Source organism: Heterocephalus glaber, unplaced genomic scaffold (assembly GCF_053883595.1).
Source record: "Heterocephalus glaber isolate CG9 unplaced genomic scaffold, H.glaber_assembly_v1.0 deba00001538, whole genome shotgun sequence".
Classification (NCBI taxonomy): Eukaryota; Metazoa; Chordata; class Mammalia; order Rodentia; family Bathyergidae; genus Heterocephalus; species Heterocephalus glaber.
In genome coordinates, this window is record NW_028258333.1 from 701589 (window position 1) to 722447 (window position 20859).

Consider the following 20859-nt stretch of genomic DNA (forward strand, 5'->3'; position numbering starts at 1 on the left):
TTGATAAATTGTACTTGATCAAAATTGGAAACCTCTCTGAAAGAGACTAAGAACAAAAAGACCATACCATGGCGGAAAATATTTGCAAAACATTTCCGTTGAAGAGTATGTATCTAGAATATAGAAAACCCAAGACTAAGTCCACCCATCGGCCCATTTCAAAAGTGCATGAATATTGAAACAGCCACTTCATTGAAGAGGATCTGCAGATGGCAAATAAGCACTTGAGATATTCAACATAATTCCTACAAAGTGCAGATTAAAACCACAATGAAGTACCACCCTATACCTATTGGAAGAACGGTTGAAATTAAAAATACTGACTGCACCCAGTGGGTGAGGGGGAGGCACCAGAACGCTCAGTGCCAGAGGGAGTGGCTGGGAGGGCAGCTTGGCAGTTTGCCCCCAGCTATTGCCAAGAGGAGAGCATGGGCTCACAATCCGCGTGTCCACAGCAGGTTAAGTGGGTGCACAGCTGTGATCATCCGTTCAATGGCCTGGTGCTCCCCACCACAGCAAACTCGATGACACGCAACATGGACACATCTCAGAATGAGCATTGTCAGAGCCCAAGAGTGCTGATGGTTTCTGCTGAATAAATGAAAATGGAGAGAAATCTATGGAAATTTCAGTGGGGGCAGGGGCTGGAGGAATGGGCCTTGGGTATGTTCGGCATCTTGATGTGGTTCTGGCCTGACATGTACATGTGTCAGGCTCTGGCAACTGCATACTTTAAGTGCACGCCATTTACTGTAGGTTAGTTATGCCTTAGTTTACTTAAGTAATGTACTGGAGCTCCGGGCAGTGGGTTCTGATCTCAGTGCTACGGCGCAAGGTGGGAAGAAAGACCGAGTTAAAGAGACAGCCAGTTAGAAATGGGGAGCCAGGATGTCCAGTGCTTGACAAGCAAAGGCCATGGCCAGCCAAAGCCATTGATATTTATTGGTGACATCACAGGTCAGAGTAAGGGGGCTACGTGGAGTTGCTGGGGGATACATTGCTGATGCAGGCAAGGCTTGTAAAGGAAGAGAAACCATTCTTGAATTAGGAACAGAACAGATAAAATACAGATTGTGGTCAGCAAATAACCTTGTCTTTTTTTGTTGTTGTTGTTACCGGGGATTGAACTAGGAACCTTGCGCTTGCGAGGCAAGCGCCAGAACCACTGAGCTAAATCCCCAGCCTAACCTTGTCTTTTTAGTGAAGGTTTTAGCTGTGGGAACAGAATTTGGATAAGAGTCACTGACCTCGGCACATAGCTTTCAGCCAGACTTGCGTCTCTAAACAAGCCAGTTGTGGGGCTGACTTCACAGCCTGCACTGCTCACAGCTTGGGCTTTGGGCAGAATCAGTGGGGCGGTCCCCTACAGTAATGCTCCCTTCATACCCACTCTTAAAAGAACTATTTCATACTTCCCTTCACCTCTTCCCTCACTTCTGATACTTTCATTCCTATGTCACAGAGAAGACAGACGCAGTCCAAAGAGAACTTTCCCAAGTTCACACCATCACATCTGCCACCCTCCGACCTGCACCTCTGTCCACGTGCTCACCACAAAAGCCACGTGTGGTACATGCCACTGAGTTGTGCAGGCTGCATGTCCCCAGCTCGCATGGGTTCTGCCTGCTCCGGTGTTCGGCTCTGCAGGTCCCCCCATCCTAAATGTGTCTTCTCTCCTGGCTTCCATCCTCATCCACCATGGCTGTGATTTCTTCCACTAACAGTCTTCACTTTCTCCACAGACCGCTCAGTGTCACTTTCAGCAGATGCCTTCAAGGAGTTATCTCGCGCTCCTGCAGCCCCACTCCAATAGGTGTCGCTCTCGTGACTCCACTGAAGCTGTCTTGTGAAGATCCCAGGTCTGTCGTTCTTATCTCTTCCAACAACGCTGATTTCCTCTCTCCACTGAAACCAACCATTTCCTTAGCTGCCAGAACACTGCACTCCTGATTTCTTCCCACCCGTGTAGACTCTGCTTCAACTTCGCTGGCTCCACCTTTTCTTCCAATTGTTAGAAACTCCAGGCCTCAGTCTGGGACCCCCATTGGCCAGGGGCTCACAGTCTCAGGGCCATACAGAAGGTCTGCACTGATCACTCAGATACACGCATTCTGTTTTCCTTAAACTCCGCATGTAAATGTCCAACCACCTACATAGATACCTTCCAGAGATCCCCTTAGGTCCAAAGCACAACCTGTAATTGCCTCTACTCCATTACAGTTCTCTGCGTTGCCCCACAAAGGCTCATTGCTAGGAAGGCTTGGTTGTCAGCTGATGGGCTTCTGAGAGGTGCCGGGTCATGGGGGCTTCCACTTCATCAGCAGATAACACACTCATGAGTTTGCAGCTCAGAGAGCTGATTGGGAGGGGCTAATCGGAGGAAGCAGGGCCCTGGGGGTAACGCTGAAGGCTATCTTGGTCCCTGGCCTGTTCCTCTCTGACTCTCTTTTTCCATTTGGTTCCTGGAACCATGAGGTGAGCAGCTTTCCTCCACATCCCCTTCCGCCGTGATGTTTCTGCCTAACCACAGGCCTCAAAGCAATGGAGCCAGCTGACCAAGGACTGAACCTTCTAAAACTGAGCCACAATAAACCTTTTCTCCCTTTAAGGTGTTTTCACAGCCACACAAAGCTAACACGACCCCCAATCTGCCATTTTTCAAACTTCCCCATTTCCATGGCTAAGGAGTTGGATCCAAGGATTAAAGTTGCTAAATCAAAAATGCTGGAAAGGCCACTGATGCTTTCTGGCATGCTGCATGTCCAGGCTAGAGCAGATCTTTTCAGAATGAATGCGGAATGCAGCTGCTATGCTCCACCTCGCTGCTGGCCTCCAGTGGATGAACCAGTTGTCCTCCTCCTGCCTGGGTTGTCGCTGTTTCTCCTGGGCTCCCTGCCTCTGCCCTTGCTCTGTTCTGTTCTTCATTCCTCCTAACAGTGAACCCAGACTGCTCCAGTGAAGACTGATATCAGATCACGAGTCCTCTGGTCCAGAGCCCTCTGATGGATTACTATCATGTCAGTGGGATGACTGTCACCGTGGCATTCAACACCTGCAGCACATGGCACCCTTTGCTTCCCTCTGACCCTCGCCTGGTGTTTGTGGCCCTAGGCCTCGGGGCCTTTGCACTTACTGTCTGCTGTGCCTGGATGTCCAGTTGGGCTCCCTGGTGTACTCATTCCTGCAGTGAGGCATATCTGAAGTCGCAGCTAGTAGGTATTCCTGTCTTGTTTCCTACTTTGTTTTTCATACTTTTTAACATACTGTGTGGTTTACTTATTTGTTTGTACATTCTGCTCCAGAGATTTTTTTTTTTGGTACCGGGGATCGAATTCCGGTCCTTGCGCTTGCAGGGCAGGCAGTGGAACCACTGAGCTAAATCCCCAGCCCAGAGATTTTATTTTTAAACAAAATTATTACTGTATTCTTAGACTCTAGACCGGTCCCTGGCACATAGCTGGTTCTCGGTAACCGCTGCTGATTAAAATGGTCAAAAAAAACTTGAGACGTCTGCTTTTCAGTCTGTCTCCAGAGGTAACTCCATTGCCAAACTTCGCTCCACACAGGCACATCATAGACCCACAGTACAGGTGATGAACCACACAGGCAGTTCCACAGTGGGCGTTTTTAATTTCACACCGCATGGACACCCTGTGGGGATCGAATCCAGGGCTTTCACACCAAGCTACATCCTCAGCCCTTTCTGTTTGCTTTATTTTGAGACACGGGCCTGCCAACTTGCACAGGCTGGACTCCACTTTGCGATCTTGCATCAGAGTGCTGGGTGCACCTCCGTGGATATTTTTATACCAGGACATAAGTAGCCCCCCCCCCCCCCCCGCGCCCCGTTCGGGACCTGTTTGGGGACTCTTGCTAAACCCAGACTTGCCTTGAAGTTGAGATCCTTCCACCTCAGCCTTCTGGGAAGCTGGGATAACACCGAACTCTGGAGTTCTTTTGGAGATGAGATTTCAATATGTTGTTCAGGCTGGTCTAGCTCGGGTTCAAATGATCCTCCCACCCCAGCCTCTGTACCACAACACCCACCTTTACCTAATTCTAAAATTCTGGCTGTGCTGTATTCAATTATGTGGACAGACGAGCATTTTGGTTTTCTGAAAGATAGTTAACCCATTTAATTACATGTGATAGTTAACATCGTGTCCATATTTTTTATACTTGGGCTAGTTTTTCTGTAGGATAAATTCCTCAAAGACTACTAGGTCATCAGAAATGTTTGTAGTGCCAAACTACCCCCAAATGTAGTAATTAACACTCCTATCATGAAGGGTACGAGATTTTGTTTTCCCACACCGTCATCAACTTTAAATGTCTGTTCAGTACCTGCCCGCTTTGAACGTGGGGGCGTCTGCGAGCGCCCGTCGGCATCAAAAGGAAAATACTGAAATGGGCCGATTCCCCGGAGGGCAGGCTGCTGATGAGTCCGCCCCTAGCAGCTCGCAGATCCCCGGCAGGAGGAGGAAGAGCCGTCCCCGCCTCATCCCGCCCGAGCGCGTGTTCCCGCGACCCCAGGAGCCAACCAGGACGCCCGGCCACCGCGCCCACCCCGCATGCCTGGTCCCCGCGGCTGGCTCTGCCTCCCTCTCTCGCTCGGGCAAACGGTTCCATAGTCCGTCTAGGTTTTGCTGGAAAACCCGCGTGGCGTGTGAACTGAGGCCTGCAGAGTAAGCGCTCACTCCACGGCTCGGGCGGCCCGTGTGGGCGAGGCCGCGAGTCCCGCAGAGCCGCGATCTCCAGCCGTGCACGCAGCGTGCGCCACCGGTCACCGCCCCACTCCCGTTTTCGGGCGACCGAGACATCCGCCCCTCAGCCCCAAGAAGTCAGGGCGAGGGGCAGCTGGGAACTCGGCGCTCACCTTCGGCGGCGGGAGAACGACCAATCAAAAGAGGCCGTGCCCGGAGTGAAAAGTTCAGTTCGTGCCGCCGCACCAGTTGGCGCCAAAAAAGTTCTGAGCCAGATGCGCATGTGCGAGCCTCCCGCACCTGCGAGGGGCCCGAGCCACTCACGCGTGCGCAGCGCCCAGGGGCGGGGCCCGTTTGCGTTTTGGTTGCCTGGATACCACGACGCAACAGTAGGTGGAAGGGAGAGGGCCGGGCTTGGGGGGTCTCTGCTGGGCGGTTGGCGCTCATTCGCCGGGAGCCCAAGGAGGAACCGGAGCCGGTAAGAGCCCCCGGGGAGGGACGGCAGGAGGGAGGAGGCGGCCCTGCGCGGGCGCTCACGCCGACCTCCGCCCTGGCCGCAGGACCCCTGATTCCCTAGGCCGTCGCGGTCCGCGGTAGCAATGCCGCTTCCCGACACCATGTTCTGCGCGCAGCAGATCCACATCCCCCCAGAGCTGCCGGACATCCTGAAGCAGTTCACCAAGGCTGCCATTCGCACCCAGCCAGCCGACCTGCTGCAGTGGTCCGCGGGGTAAGCGGACCTGAGACCCAGTCCTTGGCCCGGGTGACATCTGTCTGCCTGTCTGCCTGTCTGTCTAGGAACCGTTGCCGTCTCTGACCACGAGACCAGAGAACGTTGCACAAATGCTTATTTACCTATAAAGTAACGGCAGTTGAATTGTACGGGCACACAAAGGGTTGCGAAGCAATCGCGTTGGGCAAAGAGTTTGTCAGCCAGAACTCCGAGGGCCCCACCGCAGCAGTCACCCCAAGGCCAGCGGAGGTCACAGCAAATGAATCTCCCAAACCTTAGAACCATTACTTTCTTAAGAGATATGCAGAAAAGCTCTTTGTCCCTTCTCAGTAAATAGACAAAAAGCCCACTTTGTTAGTGACAGGAGTCAGTCTAAGTGTGCATTTTAGTAACTGACATGTAGGATTTTGCTGACTTTGTCTAAACTGCCTAACCAAGGTGAATTAGTTTCCTTTGGCTGTTGTAACAAATGAACACAACACTTCACAGCTTGAAACAGCGTTTATCTCTACGGTTCTGGAGGTGAAGCGTCCAGAATCAGTTCCACTAGGCTCTGCTCAGCCCAGCTTCGACTTCGCTCTTCCTGAAGGCTCTAAGGAGAATCCCTGCTTTGTCCTCGCCTCAGCTTCTAGAGCTGCATTCTCTGGACTTCTCTGCTCACCAGCCCTTTGTCTTTGATTCTTTCTCTGCCTCCTTTTTCTTTTGGTGTTTTGAGATGGAGTCTCGCTCTGTAGTTCCATCTTGGCCTTGAACTCACTATGTAGCCCAGGCTGGCCTCAAACTCAAGGCACTTGTCCTGCCTCAGCCTCTGGAGAGCTGGAATCACAGGCCTGCGTCCCCACAGCTGGTGTTATACTCACCTCTTCTGAAAACTCATGTGTTTTGCAGTTGGGAGGTGTCTAGATAATCCAGGATAATTTTCCCATCTCAAATTGGTGACCTCCAAAGACAGGATTTGTGGGGGAAGGGAGATCATTTAACCCAGCAACAAGGCTGCTTGTTAATCCAGCACCTGCCTTCTGTGAAGCACTGTCATCAATAGCTTTTGAAAGCTTCTCTCAAGGTTCTTGGTAAAAAAACAAAAAAAGTCTCAAGCTTTAACGATGATTCAAGCCTAAATAAAAGATAGTGAGATTTTATAGAAGTTTCTTTACACCGTACAAAAAGATACCAGGGATTTAGCTTTTTTTTCCTCTCTCTGGAGCCTCAAATTATATTTGGTAACACTTTAGAGACCGTTATCTTAAGCTTCATTTTAATTTGAAAGGCTTAATGGAGAACTTTCTGAATGCTCCGTGCCGCTTATTTCTGTCAAGAACAATTTTAGAGTTTAGGAGAAACCCCGGCGGGCATCAATCACCAGGCGACGAGCTTGTGTCCCAGTGCCCAGAAGGTCACCTAGAGGCAGCTTCATGAGGAACCCGAGGCAGGGAGGCCTGCACAGCGCATAAACGTGGGCTCGTGAAGTGGAGTGGAGGGCGCCTTGGTCTTGGAAAGACTTTTTAGGCAGAGTGTGGCTAAAGCAAGTCAGGAAAAGGAAGCAGTGTAGTAACAAAGGGACAGGACCAGAGAAAACCAGCTAAAGACCCGACAGGAAATGGGGTGCAGATGAAAGTCACTCTGGTGCAGAAGCCAAGCTGGAGGAGAGTCTTCAAAGGAGCCCCTCGGGGGGCCTGCCTGTGTCAAAGCCATGTCCGCTTTGTCCCAGCCCTGCCTGCTTCCCGGGGGCGCACCTTCAGTGTCCCTTGTTATGTCATCGTGGACCACTGAATTGGCCAAGTGATAAAGGGAGCTTTGGTGTCCCGGGAAGCAGTGGAGTGTAACATTCACTGGTCTCCCTTCCAAAGTAGGCTTTCCCAAGGCAGGTGTGGCACACACCTGTAATCCCGGCACTTGGAAGGCCGAGGCAGGAGGCTTGCTTTGAGTTCAGGGCTAGCCTGAAGTATGCAGTGAGACCCTGCCTCAAAAAATAAATAACTAGAATAAAGCAGGCTTTCTTAGCTAGGGCAGGACCGACAGGGGGCGCAGAGGAGTGCACTGTGGGTGTTAACCTCTGGGCCTGTACCCACCGAGGTGCTGCAGTGCTGCCCTCCCTCTGACCTGACCACCAAACTGCCCAGAAATCACCAGTGCCTTGGGAACAGGGGACCAAAACTGCTCCCTGCGAGAACCCCTACTCCAGAGGCCTTCTGAGCCCTGGAGTCCTTTCATCTGTTAGGAGTCCCTTCCAGAAGAGCTGCTCACGTGCCCTAGCAACACGCCCTAGCAACACGCCCTAGCAACACACTCAGCCCCATCCCAACGCTGCTGCCGTGCTGCTGCCGTCTTACTCCCTGTTTTGGGCTTTTCCTCAAATCCCTCATAAAAGCGTAAAGTGGAGCCCAAGTCATCTCCCAAGCCTGACAGTAAGGTTAAATGGGAGGCATGAAAAGACAGACCGGGGACAAGGTGGGGCCAGGCCTCGGTCTGTGGTCTGCCTGACTCCAGTCTGTGCACATGGCCTGTGTGAGGCCTTCGGGCCCCCAGCTCCTCCCGAGGCCCTGCTGCCCCTTCCTGTGCCGAGTGACGTCCACAGAGGACCCCACCAGGCCCGTGGCCAGGGGCCAGACCTGCCCCAAATTCTCTCTGTGCCCCTCAGCCTGAGCAGCATCCCCAGTGCCCCGGGAGGGAGCAGGTTAGAGGGAAAACCCGGGGAGGACCAGGGGCTTGCACAGCAGCAGCAAGGCCGGGAAAGGGGAGCCGTGGCCATCACCGGGCCCTTCCCCACCCGAGAGCCCCCAGGAGCACGCAGACAGACGGAGAAACTGAGGCACGCGGAGACGGCTGAGAGAGAGAGCCAAAGGCGTCCTGGAAAGGTCGCCGACTTCCCTCCCAGGAGGGCGTGGCTCCCGCCTGCCCTGGGCGCCCCGCACCAGCTCACTCCAGGGCTGTCTCTCCTTACCAGGTATTTTTTAGCTTTGTCGCAAGGAGATCCGCTTCCTATAAAGGACAGAGTCGAACTGTCCATGGCAACCCAGAAAACAGACACAGGCCTGACCCAGGGACTCCTGAGAGTCCTGCACAAGCAGGTAGGAGGGGTCCTGCCACTGTTCTAACCCTGGGGCCGGACCCCGGGTCACCCTGCCCGCCTTGCCTGTCCTGTTGAAAGAACCCCAAATAGCTGTTGAGGTGTAGATTTAGAAAAGCAATGTGTGCGCTGTCGAACACCTGTAATCCCAGCTACTTGGGAGGCTGAGGCAGGAGGATCCCAAGTTCAAGGCCAGCCTGGGCAACTTAGTGAGACCCTGTCTCCAAATAAAATATAAAGGCCGGGAGATGTAGCTCAGTGGTAGAATACCCTGATTGTGACCCCTACGAACGCACGCGCACACACACGAAATATAATTTCCTTTAAATACAAAGTTGAGACCGATTCTGCTGGACTAAAAAACATAACAAAGGAAAAACTACAACAGAAAATTCTGAAACGGAAGTATGGCGCTTCAGTGTGGGCCGCAGAGAAACCCTGCGTGAATGAAAGGCAGAGGGGGAGAGGCGCTGGGGCTGCGTCTGGACCCCGAGGGCTGCTGACCGCCCACAGCTGACCTGCTGGCCCGGGCCGCCTGACGCGGCGGCAGGAGTAAACACACTGACGCTCGCTTTGAAATTTCTCCTGGGTAACTCTTACCACGCGCAGGGGACTGGATTTTTGTTTTATTTTATTTACTTTTGTGGTACTGGGGGTCAAACCCAGGGCCTCTGCCCTAAGCTACATCCCGAGCCCATTTTAAAAAATCTTTATTTTGAGACAGGCCCTTGCTCAGTCATTCAGTTGCTCAAGCTGTGCTCACACTTGTGATCCTCCTGACTCAGCCTCCCAGAGTGCTGGGTTACAGGTCCGAATCACCAGCCATTGCTGGCACTGGATTTTTAAATGTTTTTATTTGTTGAAGTTTGCCTGTGTGTGTGTGTGTGTGAGAGAGAGAGAGTTCACACCCACCATCTGCCCATTTTTGAAGTCGTGACTTCACACCGTATTTGCTTCCCATCCTTTGTCGCTGCGCCTGGGCTCGAGCCTCCCCGTGCCCGCCCCGCCCACTCTGTGTCCCCCCAGTGCAGCCACGAGGCCTGCGTGGCCCTGCCGGAACTGGAGCATAAATGGCGGACGCTGTGCCTGCCGGTGGAGAAGCTGCGGGCTCTGATCGGGCTGGATCCCTGCGAGGACGAAATCGAGTGGGTCAAGTTCCTGGCCCTGGGGTGCAGCGCGCTGGGTGGGGTGAGTTCCGGCCGGCCGAGGCGGGAACGCGAGCTCGATACCTGAGTAATTCTGATGTAGAAAAAGACTTTTTTCCCATGTTCCAGCTTGCAGTTATTTTTAAATGACTGATGATTACCTGGCTGTCATAGGGGTACTTCAATTTCAGAGATATTAGCTGTAGATAAAATACATGGGTACTGTTAAACCTGTAGCTAGGTTTTAAAAGTGCCCGATGACATTTTTATTAAACTGCAATATTTTGTAAAACGATAACATCCATTTGCCTCTTTTGTGGAAAGAGGCATGAAATTATTTTATACTTCAGTTACAGTCAACTTTTTTTCTTTTCTAATACTAGGGGGGGAACCCAGGGCCTTTACACTGAGCTCCAGCCCAGCCCTTTTAAACAAAATTTGGAAACAGGGTCTCCCTAAGCCACAAAGCTGCCCAGGCGGGACTCGAACTCATGGTCCTCCTGCTCACAGTCCCTGTGTCCGATTAATAACTGGCAGACACGGCGCAGCTCTGCTGATGTTTCAGCACCTCAAGCAACTGAGGAGTGAGACGTGGACAACCTCAGTGCCGAGGAGACAGTGTGTAAACCCCAGAGGTCAGGCCGGGCCGGGCCAGGGTGGCAGGGCCGGGAGTGGTGAGGCATCCGAGGCGCCCAGAGTCCTTTGGCTTCCTTGCTGAGAGAAGGGCGGTTGGCTGTTGCACTCCCAGAGAAAGGGTGGTAGCTGCTTGCAGCGGTGTACACACGGGTGAGGGTGAGGCAGGAGGGTGGAAAGTCAGCCCAGCCCGGGCAGCTTCATGACTAACCAAGACCCTGTTGCAAAATAAAAAATAAAAAAAGCAAAAGGGCTGGGGATGTAGCTCTGTGCAGAGGCGCTGGCTTCATTCTCCAGTGTTGTAAACAAACAAACAAAAAAGGGTGAGCGGGAAGAGACCCTGCCCTCTCTACTGCATAGATGCATCATTTCATTTTTCTTCCTCTCCAGTCTTTGGACTCCAGAACATTGTACTGCTCAATTCATAGTCTGCTTCTCAGCATACACCCCTCCGGCCCATACAGAAGCCTCTTGAATTTAGATGGATATAGATTTATGTCTTTATTTCCGGTTTTGTGAGATAGGGTCTTGCTGTGTAGCCCACGCTGGCCTTGAACTCAGTGATCCTCCTGGCTCAGCCTCTGGAGTGCTGGGGTTACTGGCCTGCACCACCACTCTGGCTTGATTTTAACTTTTAAAAATTAGAAATTATAAGAACCACACGGGAACCTAGCCCACCCGGTCACTAACAGACAGGATCTTCCCCCGGGTCCTGGGTGTCCTGTCACCCTGCCTGCCTGCCCGAGTGACATCCAGACCCTGTGCTTCCCTCTGCCTTGTTTCTAGACAAGTGCTTTGCAGTGTACCGTGAAATACAGGGCCTGGGTCGGGCCGGCTTTAACTTTACTGAGAGACCCGTGCGTATCAGTGACGCTCTGGCCGGGCTTCACTCCCGGGCCCTGTCCCACTGTCGCCCCCTGCTGGGAAGATGCAACACCGCAGCTCATGGGCTCTGCCCCGCCAGGGGTCGGACAGACAGCACTGGGCCGCGCTGGTCAGGCTGGTGGCCCCAGGCGGCCGCGGTCTTGGCGTGGGGTGTTTCCCGCCAGCTCGGCTGCGCAATTGGAAAGACAGAGAAGAAAGCGTTTCATTGCGGAGAAGTTTTGACGTCGCTTTGGTTACCTGGAGCTCTGTAAAATCAAGATTTGAGTGACACAGAGTCCGTGTGGAATATCTGGAGGCGTCCTGATGGTTTCTGCCTCTAGGAGCTGGGAAAGTTGAGAGTAGCAGTGACGAGGACGAGTAGAACAGTTCATGCTTTGGATCCAACTTTGCGACTTCCTCCGCCCAGTCGTGAAAATGAAGGACTAGTTTCAAACAAAACCGAGCCTGTTCTGGAAACTGAGGTCCCTTATCCACGTGTGACGTGTGACACTAGATGGGGACATTTTGTTACGGACAGTCTCACCTTCTAAACTCCGTAGGCTGGTGGCCATGCTGTCATCCCAGCCCTCAGAGGCCGAGGCGGGAGGATCGCTGTGAGTTGGAGGCCGGGCTGGGCTGCCCTGGGAGACCCTTCTAACGGGTGGAAATGCAGGGAGGGGCACAATGAGCAGTCTCCGGCAGCGGGGGCTCTGCGGTGGTGGGCCTTTCCTCACAGGACACTGCGTGACGGGGCCGATTTGCGCTCCCTGAGTCCCCGACACACTCAGGCTTGTGGCAGGTGGCTCTGTCCCTTGCTCCTGCGGAGGTTCCTTCCTGCCTTAGAGCCACAGACATCTCCCGGGCACTGCTTGGTTTCTGGCCTAGTGACGGCATGATGTGGCCGCCTGTCCCCGAGGGCCAGTGTCAAAGGCTTTGGCTCAAGGCTGGCAGGACCCGGCCATGGTCCGACCTTAATGGTGGGGTCCTTGGGGCCTGGTGCCCTGGAGAGGGACAAGGTGGCTCTCCTGCGGCCGTGGGGACTTCTCCAAAGAGGGTGGCTGCCAGGTGTGGTGGTGCATGCCTGTAATCCCAGCACCCAAGAGGCTGAGGCAGGAGGATCACCATGAGTTTGAGGCCAGCCTGGGCTACACAACGAGCCACCATCTCAAAGAATGAAGAGGGTTCTTGAGGGAGCCTGCCCTCCCCATCTGGCCTCCTGCTTGGGCCGTGACGGCCCAGCTGCGTGCTCACACGTTGTGATGGACACCCCAGCAGAGGCTGCATGGGGGCCTGCTGGGCTGGGCTTGGTCACTACATACCCTGCTTTCTTCATAAACACCTTGCCTTGGGCATTTTGTTATAGTGTGGTATGGTAGCTGCCGCAGGCCCTAAGTGGGAAGGACTGGGCCAACGACTGGGTGACATTCCGTGATCCCCGGACGCACTGGGCCCAGATGAGGTCCCCTCGGGCGAATGTGGAGCTCTGGGGTTGGGGCCCTGGGAGGGGTGCTCGTGGTGTGGTGTCGCCTCCTGGGGCCGGAGGACACCGGGCCTCCTTGCCGGGGCTGCTCGCCCGCCCAGTGCCACGGCGGCGATTCTGTGTTGTGAGAACCGACAGATGGAGGGAGAGGGTGGGAGGGCAGGGGACGTAAAGAGAGTGAAGACAACATGTTATGGACGTGGAACAAGATCATCGCGTCCTGCAGACGGAGACCAATGCAAATAAAAACTGACACAATTACAGAAAGGCCAGGATGTTGCTCAGTGGTGCCGAGCCTGCCTGCCTCACAAGTGCAAGGTCCTGAGTTCGATTCCCAGTACCATTAAAAAAGGAAGAGCATCGTCAGAGGGCTGGGGTGCAGCTCGGTGCAGGGCACTTGCCTAGCAGGGCAGGTCCTGTTCGGTCTCCTGCTGAACCCTGTGCCCTGGTCCTCATCGAGGGCTCTGACGCTGTCCTGTCTGTTCTGTGACAGTTGTTCCGTTATCGATGGAGAGCAGAGCCTGTGAGCCACGCTGACCCCAGGCCCTATGCACCCGTCAGAGCTTTCTGTCTCTCAGGGCGGGACTGCACACGGAGCATGCCAGGCCGTCCCAGCGTCGGCTCTGACACCCAGGGACCCCGAGTGACTGTCCCCTCCCTGTTGTTTCCAGTCCCTGAACTCAGCTATGAAGCACTTCTGCGAGATCCTCACCCCAGACCCCGAGGGCGGCCAGGCCCGCATCCCATTCGACACCTTCTCCTACGTGTACCGCTACCTGTCCAGGCTGGACTCGGACGTCTCGGCACTGGACACGGAGTCGTACCTGGCCGCGCTGCAGGAGAGCGTGTAAGTGGGGCTCCCCCAGCTCTCCTGAGGGCCCTCATCCCCCGAAGGGGAAGATGCCCACGTCGGCTTCCAGCACGGCTCTGAGCGCAGCAGTGTGGGCCACGGGGCTGGGGTCTGTCCTCACCGCACGTCAGCAGGCAGGACTCGGGCTCAGGAGAGCATGAATCCTGTCACTAGGAAACCTGGGTTCTTACGTACACCAGATCAGGTGCTTTAAAATGACGCCAAGTTAGGGTGAGGTAGACAGGGTTCACTTCACGCGGTGAAGCAGGGGATTATCACTGTGCTGCGGACCACAGTACCCCAGAGCCTGTTACCTGTAGAAATCCCAGCATGTTGTCGACATCACTTAGCGCACGTCTTGATTTGATGAACTTGTCATATGACATGTTCCACAAGGGGGATCAGAAACTCTGTTTAAATTTTAAAATTAGAAAGACACATTGCCATGAATCCCCTCAAAATCCGTCTGCTCTCTTTGAATGCACTTATCCTGTTGTTCTAGCCACTTTCTGAAGCAGTCCTGGAAGTCCTCTTTCCTGAGTGTCTTCACAAGGTGTGATAAAAAGTACAGTGAATGCTGCTGCCGTCCAACAGAAAGGCAGCTTGCAAACCACAACGGTGCATCCTCCTCCACCTCATTCCCCGCATTTGGCGCTGACTTCTGACTCTTCCCCGGAGTCAAAATGACCCTGAAGGGAAGCACTTCGAGTTGATTCAGGACACTGCAGCAGCCCTGAGAGCCCAACCAAAGACAATCAGGAAAGAGGACTGCAGAGCTGCTGTGGAAAGCAGCAAGAATGTTGGATATGAGGGGGATTCATGGCGGGCAGGCCTTTTACTGCCATGATTCTTTTTTTTTTTGGTACCAGAGATCAAACTCGGGACCTCGTGCTTGCGAGGCAGGTGGCAGAACCACTGAGCTAAATCCCCAGCCCAATGATTCTTTTTTTTTTAAAGACTCACCATGGTTTTCGGCCTTCCTTGCACGTCTCATTTTCGCATTGTGCTGGGATTGGATATAAAGGGTCCCTGCAGATCCTCAGACTCTCCTGGTCATGCTCGGATTCACCCTCGATCTCCTGTCCTTGTTCCCCGGAAGTTGCCTCAGCTGCCGCCCTGGTAGCCGCTCCTGGGTCCGTGCTCCGTGCTCCCGTTCAATGCTCGCTGTGTCTCCTGGACTGCAGGGGTGGGATGGCCCTTTGGGGGACCCCATTTCTCCCCTGGTTATTCCTCAAGGTCACTGCTTGAAGGAGAGAGTGACCCCAGGGAAGCTGGCATGCGTGGTCAGGGGCGGCCCAAGCACGGCCCCTCAGCATCTCCTCGGTGGTGATGCGGGACACGGCCCGTCGCAGCTTGGTGCTGTCTCGGGCTGTGCGGAGCAGGGGCCCTCAGCAGCTCTCTCCCTGCTCCCTTCTTCCTTCCTTTCTCTTTTGAGACAGGGTCTCATTAAGTAGCCCAGGCTGGCCTTGAACTCAACAATCTTCCTGCCTCAGCCTCCCGAGTGCTGGCATTACGAGTGTGTACCACCACGCCCACCCAGCTGGAGTTCTTTATTTCTGGTGGCAGAATGAGTGGAGAGGGACCATCCATGGCACTTTTTACGTTTTATAGAAATTGTATTGACTGCTCCACGGGAAATCACTAACAGTGCCCTTGTCCGTTTCCCGTTTGTCGGCTCTAGGAAGAACGGCATGATAGGACTATCAGATTTCTTCGTCTGACAGAGAAGCACTCTGAAACCCTGAAGAGGAAGCCCTAGAGGTGGAGGCCATGGATGGAGGCGGCATTTTCAGGTCACTATAGTGCTTTTGTCAACCCGGGCACCAAATACAACTTGTCACTGACACTTCCATGGGTGGCTGGAGTTTTTCTCATGGTGGAGATGAGCTGCAGCCAGCGTGGCCAGGGGCCCAGGTGAGGCCTGCGTCCACCCTGCCTGGTGGAGGTGACCCTGGCCCGGAGCCTGGACGCGGGCAGGTGCCCGTGCGGTGACTGGGGGAAGGGCGGTTTTAAGGCCAGGGCTGGTGGGGAGGGGGCGCTGCGGGGATGGCCGTGAGCCCGCCTTGCTGCAGCGAGGCTCCCAGGGTCCAGGAGGACCGGAATGGGGTCCCAGGGGCCCTGGTGAGGACCTCACATCCAGGACCCCATGAAGAGCCAGATGACCCCATCTGGCTGTTGCACCCGGGGAGGCAAAGGTGATTTCCTGTTAGTCACTTAAAAAATACACATGACGGCAATGAGCCAAGCATTAGAGATTAGAAACCCTGCCGTCTGCAGGAAGACCGTGCGCGGGCGTGAACGCGGTTGGTGTGGGAAGCTTGGCCCCTGGTGCTGAGATACCAGGGGATGGGACCTGTGAGCTCTGATGGGCAGTGTCGGTCATGGCGACGCTGCTCGGGGAGGGCCTGGGGAATCCTAACCAGCATGGGCTGCACGCGAGCAAGCCTGACCCAGTGTCTGGCTTCCTGTCCGGTGACACAATGTCTTTCTACGGCCTCACTGCAGGCTGAGCTAGTGCAGGCATCATGACCCTGCCCCTCAGCAACTGTGGGCTAAACAAACCTCTTTTCTTTATAAAGCTCTTCAGCCTTGGGTATTTTGTTATAGCAACAAAAACGGAATTTTAAAAATATCTGCTTAATATTCCGTAATTGCAGGGTTGGAAAAACCAGAAGGTGCAAATCGCCCCCGGAGAGCTTGTGTTATGGTAAGGGGAGGTGTGTCCCACTGAAATACACAGGAGAGGGCTGCCCACAAGTCGCTCAGTTTTAACTTAACTCTGTGTTAGCTTCTACCTTGTTCATCTGTAGAGAAAGTATTTTTGTTTTTTTAATCCTGATGTTTACTGTACATTAGGAAGGCTTAGCCAGGGTGACTCCAGAAACAGGTGAGCACTGGGCCAGAGGGAGCTGTCGGGCGGCTGGGCAAGGCTGGTGATTTTGATTTTGAAATGACCGAGCTGCAGGTAACCCATTAACTCCTGCCTAGCTGTTATTCCTTGGCCATCACCAGCATACTGAGGAGTCCTTGCAGTGTGAGGAAAATCTCACTCACAAATGAGTCTCAGACGTCGTGAGATTTTTAAATGAACATTCAATTTAGCAATTAATGAAGAATGAATATATAAATTAATCATGGAGAAAGTCTGACTTTGCTCCTTCTGTAATTTGCAGCCAATAATTTCTTTCTAGTCAAACATTGCCAGGGCCAGGGATGTAGCTCAGTGGTTCTGGCACCTGCCTCACAAGTCCAAGGTCCTGAGTTCAATCCCTGGTACCAAAAACAACAAAAAAAACATTTCCAAAGGTCCTTGAAACGCTTGCCCTGTCTGCCTGAGGCTGTTTGTCTTAGTGTGGGGAGATGGGGTGAATTCCGAAGGAAAGCCCCTCCTCCATGCTTCTCTGCCTCTGGAGTCGACCCCTGACTGTCGTGTGGTTCAGTGGAGGGCAGCTTGGCTGGCCGAGGTCTGCTCTGGGGACAGGTGGCACGCACTGCTGGGAGTGTTGGCTGGGCCTTGGGGTCGCTGCTCCCTCACCCCCTCCTCTCTGCTGTTGTCTGCTCTGCTCTCCGGCCGCCATGGGCTAAGCAGCCTTGCTCCACCACACCCTTGGTGCTCCTGCCTTGAAGTCCGCCAGCCACAGACGGCCCGGGCTGTGGGGGTCGGGTGCTGTGTCCAGCACAGGAAAGCTGAAGTGGGTCCTCCTCAGACCATCCCAAGGTGGGCAGGAGAATGAACCCCCTTTCTAGGGGATGCTGAGGGCACACATTTCCTCCTGCCCAGGGTCCAGGCCCACCACCCACTTGGCCTGTCCCTCTCTGCTCTTTCCACTCCACCTGCGTTTCCAGCATCTGGCACATTTCCCCTGCCACTGGCTTTCCGTGAGGTCAGAAGACCCGGCAGGTGACAGACTGAGTGGGTGCTGACGAGCTGGTGTGCAGCCCTTCCGGGGTGTTGAGGGACGTCCCAGAGGCCACGTGGACACCGGTGTGACCCACAGCGGGGCAGGCATCCCCCTTTCCCATGCTGGGTCGGAGCCAGGCAACCCAAAGGGAGAATGTACCCTTCTGGGCCACGTCCCACTTAGCTGCCACCCCACTGCACCCCACCGACCCTGCGCTCAGCTCTGACACAGAGGCGTGGACACGCGGCAAAGGCCTTCCCATGGGGCCTGGGGGGCTGCAGGGACATGAGGTGGGGACACCATCTCGGCTCAGATGGACGCGTGTTTTCCTAGCTGGATCCTGTGCAGAGGGAGTGTGGCAGCCGCACTGTCACGGGAAGCAGCTTCCATCACTACCAGTGTTTTCTGGGTGAGGCCCCGCTCCTAGTCCAAGGTCATCCTGGAGGGAGAGGGTGTCATGAACACCCTGACTCCAGACCTCAGGGAGCCCCACTCCAAATAAATGGTCCTGAGGGAGGTGGCTGGGGGTAGACATGGGGGTGGGGTCCCTTCCGGTTTTCAACCCAAGTATATAGGACAGTGGCCACCTGCTGGGGACGCAGGCAGGCAGCATGGGTGACCGCTTGCCCAAGTGCGGCTGTGACTCAGCCCGTTTCTGCCGCTGCAACGGAACACCGCAGGCCAGGCTATTTGTGAGGAGCAGAGGACACGTTCGCGTGGCTCTGGAGTCTGAGGACAGCTTGTTGGTGGGGCGGGGCAGAGTCCCAAGGGTACTGCGTAGCAAGAGCGGCTCCTACAAGAGACAGTGCCAAACTGGCTCCCCCTGTAACGGAAGAGGAGCTGGCAGAGTTTGAACCTTGATTTGGGGCGTGTGTGTGTGTGTGTGTGTGTGTGTGTGTGTGTGTGTGTGTGTGTGTGTGTGTGATGATTCTATGCAGTCACTCTCCTGTGTACGATTGCAGTTCATGGGAAGATAAAGAGCTCGATGTCATAAGACCCGGATTTAGAAGTGGTGCCTGCACTCTGGGAGGCTGAGGCAGGAGGATTACAAGTTCAAGCCCAACCTGTGTAACTTAGTGTCTTAACAAGACCCTGTCTCAAAATAAAAAAATAAAAAAGACTGGGAATGTATCTCAGTGAGGAGGCCCAGGGTTTAATTTCTACTACTGAAAAAAAAAGGGGGTCGGGGATTTAGCTCAGTGGTTCCGCTGCCCAAGGATGCAAGGATCCGAGTTCAATCCCTGGTACCAAAAAAAAAAAAGTGGTCCCTAGGGCCTCCACTCAGTCCAGCAGGAGGCAGTGTGGACTGCGCTTAGCCATGTGACCATGCTGTGCCCCAGAGCAGGATGGGAAATGGAGTCTGCCCTGGGGCAGCCATGTGCACAGCTTTGGCTTATACCCTGGAGTAAGTGAGCGACACTGGGGGACACTGTTCCAGCCCCACCAGGCTCCTCCCTGCAGCAGGGAACTCTACTCCCTGCAGAGCCCAGGCCCTGACAGTCAGGTGGAGCCTTGGGCCAGGTGGGAAATTCCTGCCTCAGCGTCCTGCTTTGTGTTTCATAATCGAGATCCAGAGAGTTTGCAGAAAAAGTTCTCTTAATGCTGAAAAGCAAGAAGGTGGTAGATGTGACTAACAAAACAGTCCCAGCGCATCTGCCAGGGAACACAGATTTTTTTCTCCTCCAACATAACAAATCAGGGCCCATCTGGGCTTTGAGAGGCCTGAGCTGCAGCTTCCTGGATCCGTTGGCATATGGAACAGCAATGAAAAGTTAAGGAAATGACACGTCAGTCTGAAGGGGCTGCTCCGTGTGTCCGCCAGAAAGAGCCCTTGGGGATTTTCACATCGTTCATACCAGGGAACAAGGACAACGAAGTTGAAGGATTTAGGGAGACCAAGGATTAGAACAATGGCCCCCCAAATCATGTAACCCATTGGTGACAGGTGGGATCTCCCAAAGGGCCCTGTGTTGAAGGTTGGTGCTCTTGGGAGGTGATGGACCAGGGAGGGCCCGGCAGGAGGTCTTTGGTCACTGGGGCATGCCCTTGTGGGACCATAGCCCCTCCTCACTCTCATTGGCTCCTGGCCATGCAGCGAGCAGATGTGCTCTGCCACACATCCTTCCACAATGTGCTGTCCCCCACCAGAGGCCTAAAAGCAAAAGGTCTGCCTGATCATGCACTGGAACCCTTAAAACCATGAACCAAAATAAACCTTTTTTGTTCATAGGTTAACCCTCTTGGGCATTTTATTATAGTAACAGAAAGCTGACTAACACACCAACTATAGTACTTTGGTGTGCCAGGCACTCTTCTTTTAAGAGCTTAAAAATGATAATTCTTATACTTCTCACAAAAATATCTCAAAATAAGGACTATTGTACCCCCTTTAGAGATGTGGAAATGGAGGCAGGCAGAGAGGAAATAGCTTGCTAAAGTTAAGTGGCTCATGAGTAGTGGATCTAGGATTTCAAGATAGATAATTTGGCTCCAGGGTCTGTGCCAGAAACCAGCAAGCTTTCTCCACAGAGCAGCGGCTAGGAGGTATTTCTGCCTTTGCTGACCATGTGGTCTCTGTTGCTGCAGAGCAAAAACTACCACGGGCAATGTGGAAAGGGACAGAGTGGCCGTGTGCCAATAAAACTTGATCGATGAACACTGAAGTTGGAAGTTCGTGTAGTTTCACATGTCGTGAAACAGCCTTCTTTCATTCTTTCAGCAACTTAAAAATGTAAACGTCATTCTTAGCCTGTGGGCCGTTGCATGCTGACCCCTGCTCTAGGAATGCTCCTTGACACTCTTGAATGCTTTGGTGCCACCCAGCACTTCCTGGGCACCAGCTGTCCCAGGGGCTGTGCCAGGTGCTGTCCATGCTTATCCACGGCTTGCCATCTTCCTCTGAGGGCCACGTCCTGGCTCTGTCATTCACAGAGAGGAAGAAAGCAGTGTCCCTTGCATGAGGCGGGGCAAGCCTCAGCTGGTCGGGAGGGCGCTGAGACCTGTGGGTAGATGGAAAGGGAGGATGTGGGCGGCACACCCCAATGCAGAGGTGGGGAAAAATGGCAGCACTGCAGTCATCTCGGCAGGAGAGACAGGAGGGCATCGCCTCATGGCGACGGGGATGCTCGTGCCTGACATGCTCCGGAGTCCTCCAGGGATAAAGCTCACCGCTGAGGTTATGCAGCAAGGTCATGGGCCCTGGACAGAAGCCAGCCCACTGAGCGCTCATGTCCTGCACCCCGACGAGACAGACCTGGGATTACCCAGGTGCGCCCAGAGGGACCGAGCTGTCTCTGGTCCCAGTGTTGGATCCTGAGTGCCAGGGCCTCCTTGAGCCCCCACCCAAGCCTCCTGGCCCCCAGTTCCCAGCTCCCTTCCATGCTGGCTTCCTGGGGCTGCTTGTACCACAAACACAGGGCTCAGCAACAACACAGTCATGCTGGCCGAGGGTCCAAATCAAGGTGATGGCATGACCACGTCCC

General features: G+C 54.1%; 1 protein-coding gene across 1 annotated transcript; it reads left to right on the forward strand.

The window, feature by feature from the left end:
- The first annotated feature begins 4407 nt into the window (after window positions 1-4407).
- Ropn1l (rhophilin associated tail protein 1 like) lies at window positions 4408-15321 on the forward strand. The gene is made up of 7 exons (XM_087189208.1): window positions 4408-4630; window positions 4691-5181; window positions 5336-5433; window positions 8381-8504; window positions 9530-9691; window positions 13297-13472; window positions 15157-15321. Exons 1-7 carry the CDS (start codon window positions 4408-4410, stop codon window positions 15194-15196), a joined length of 1314 nt encoding a protein of 437 aa, XP_087045334.1. The 3' UTR covers window positions 15197-15321.
- Window positions 15322-20859: the final 5538 nt, after the last annotated feature.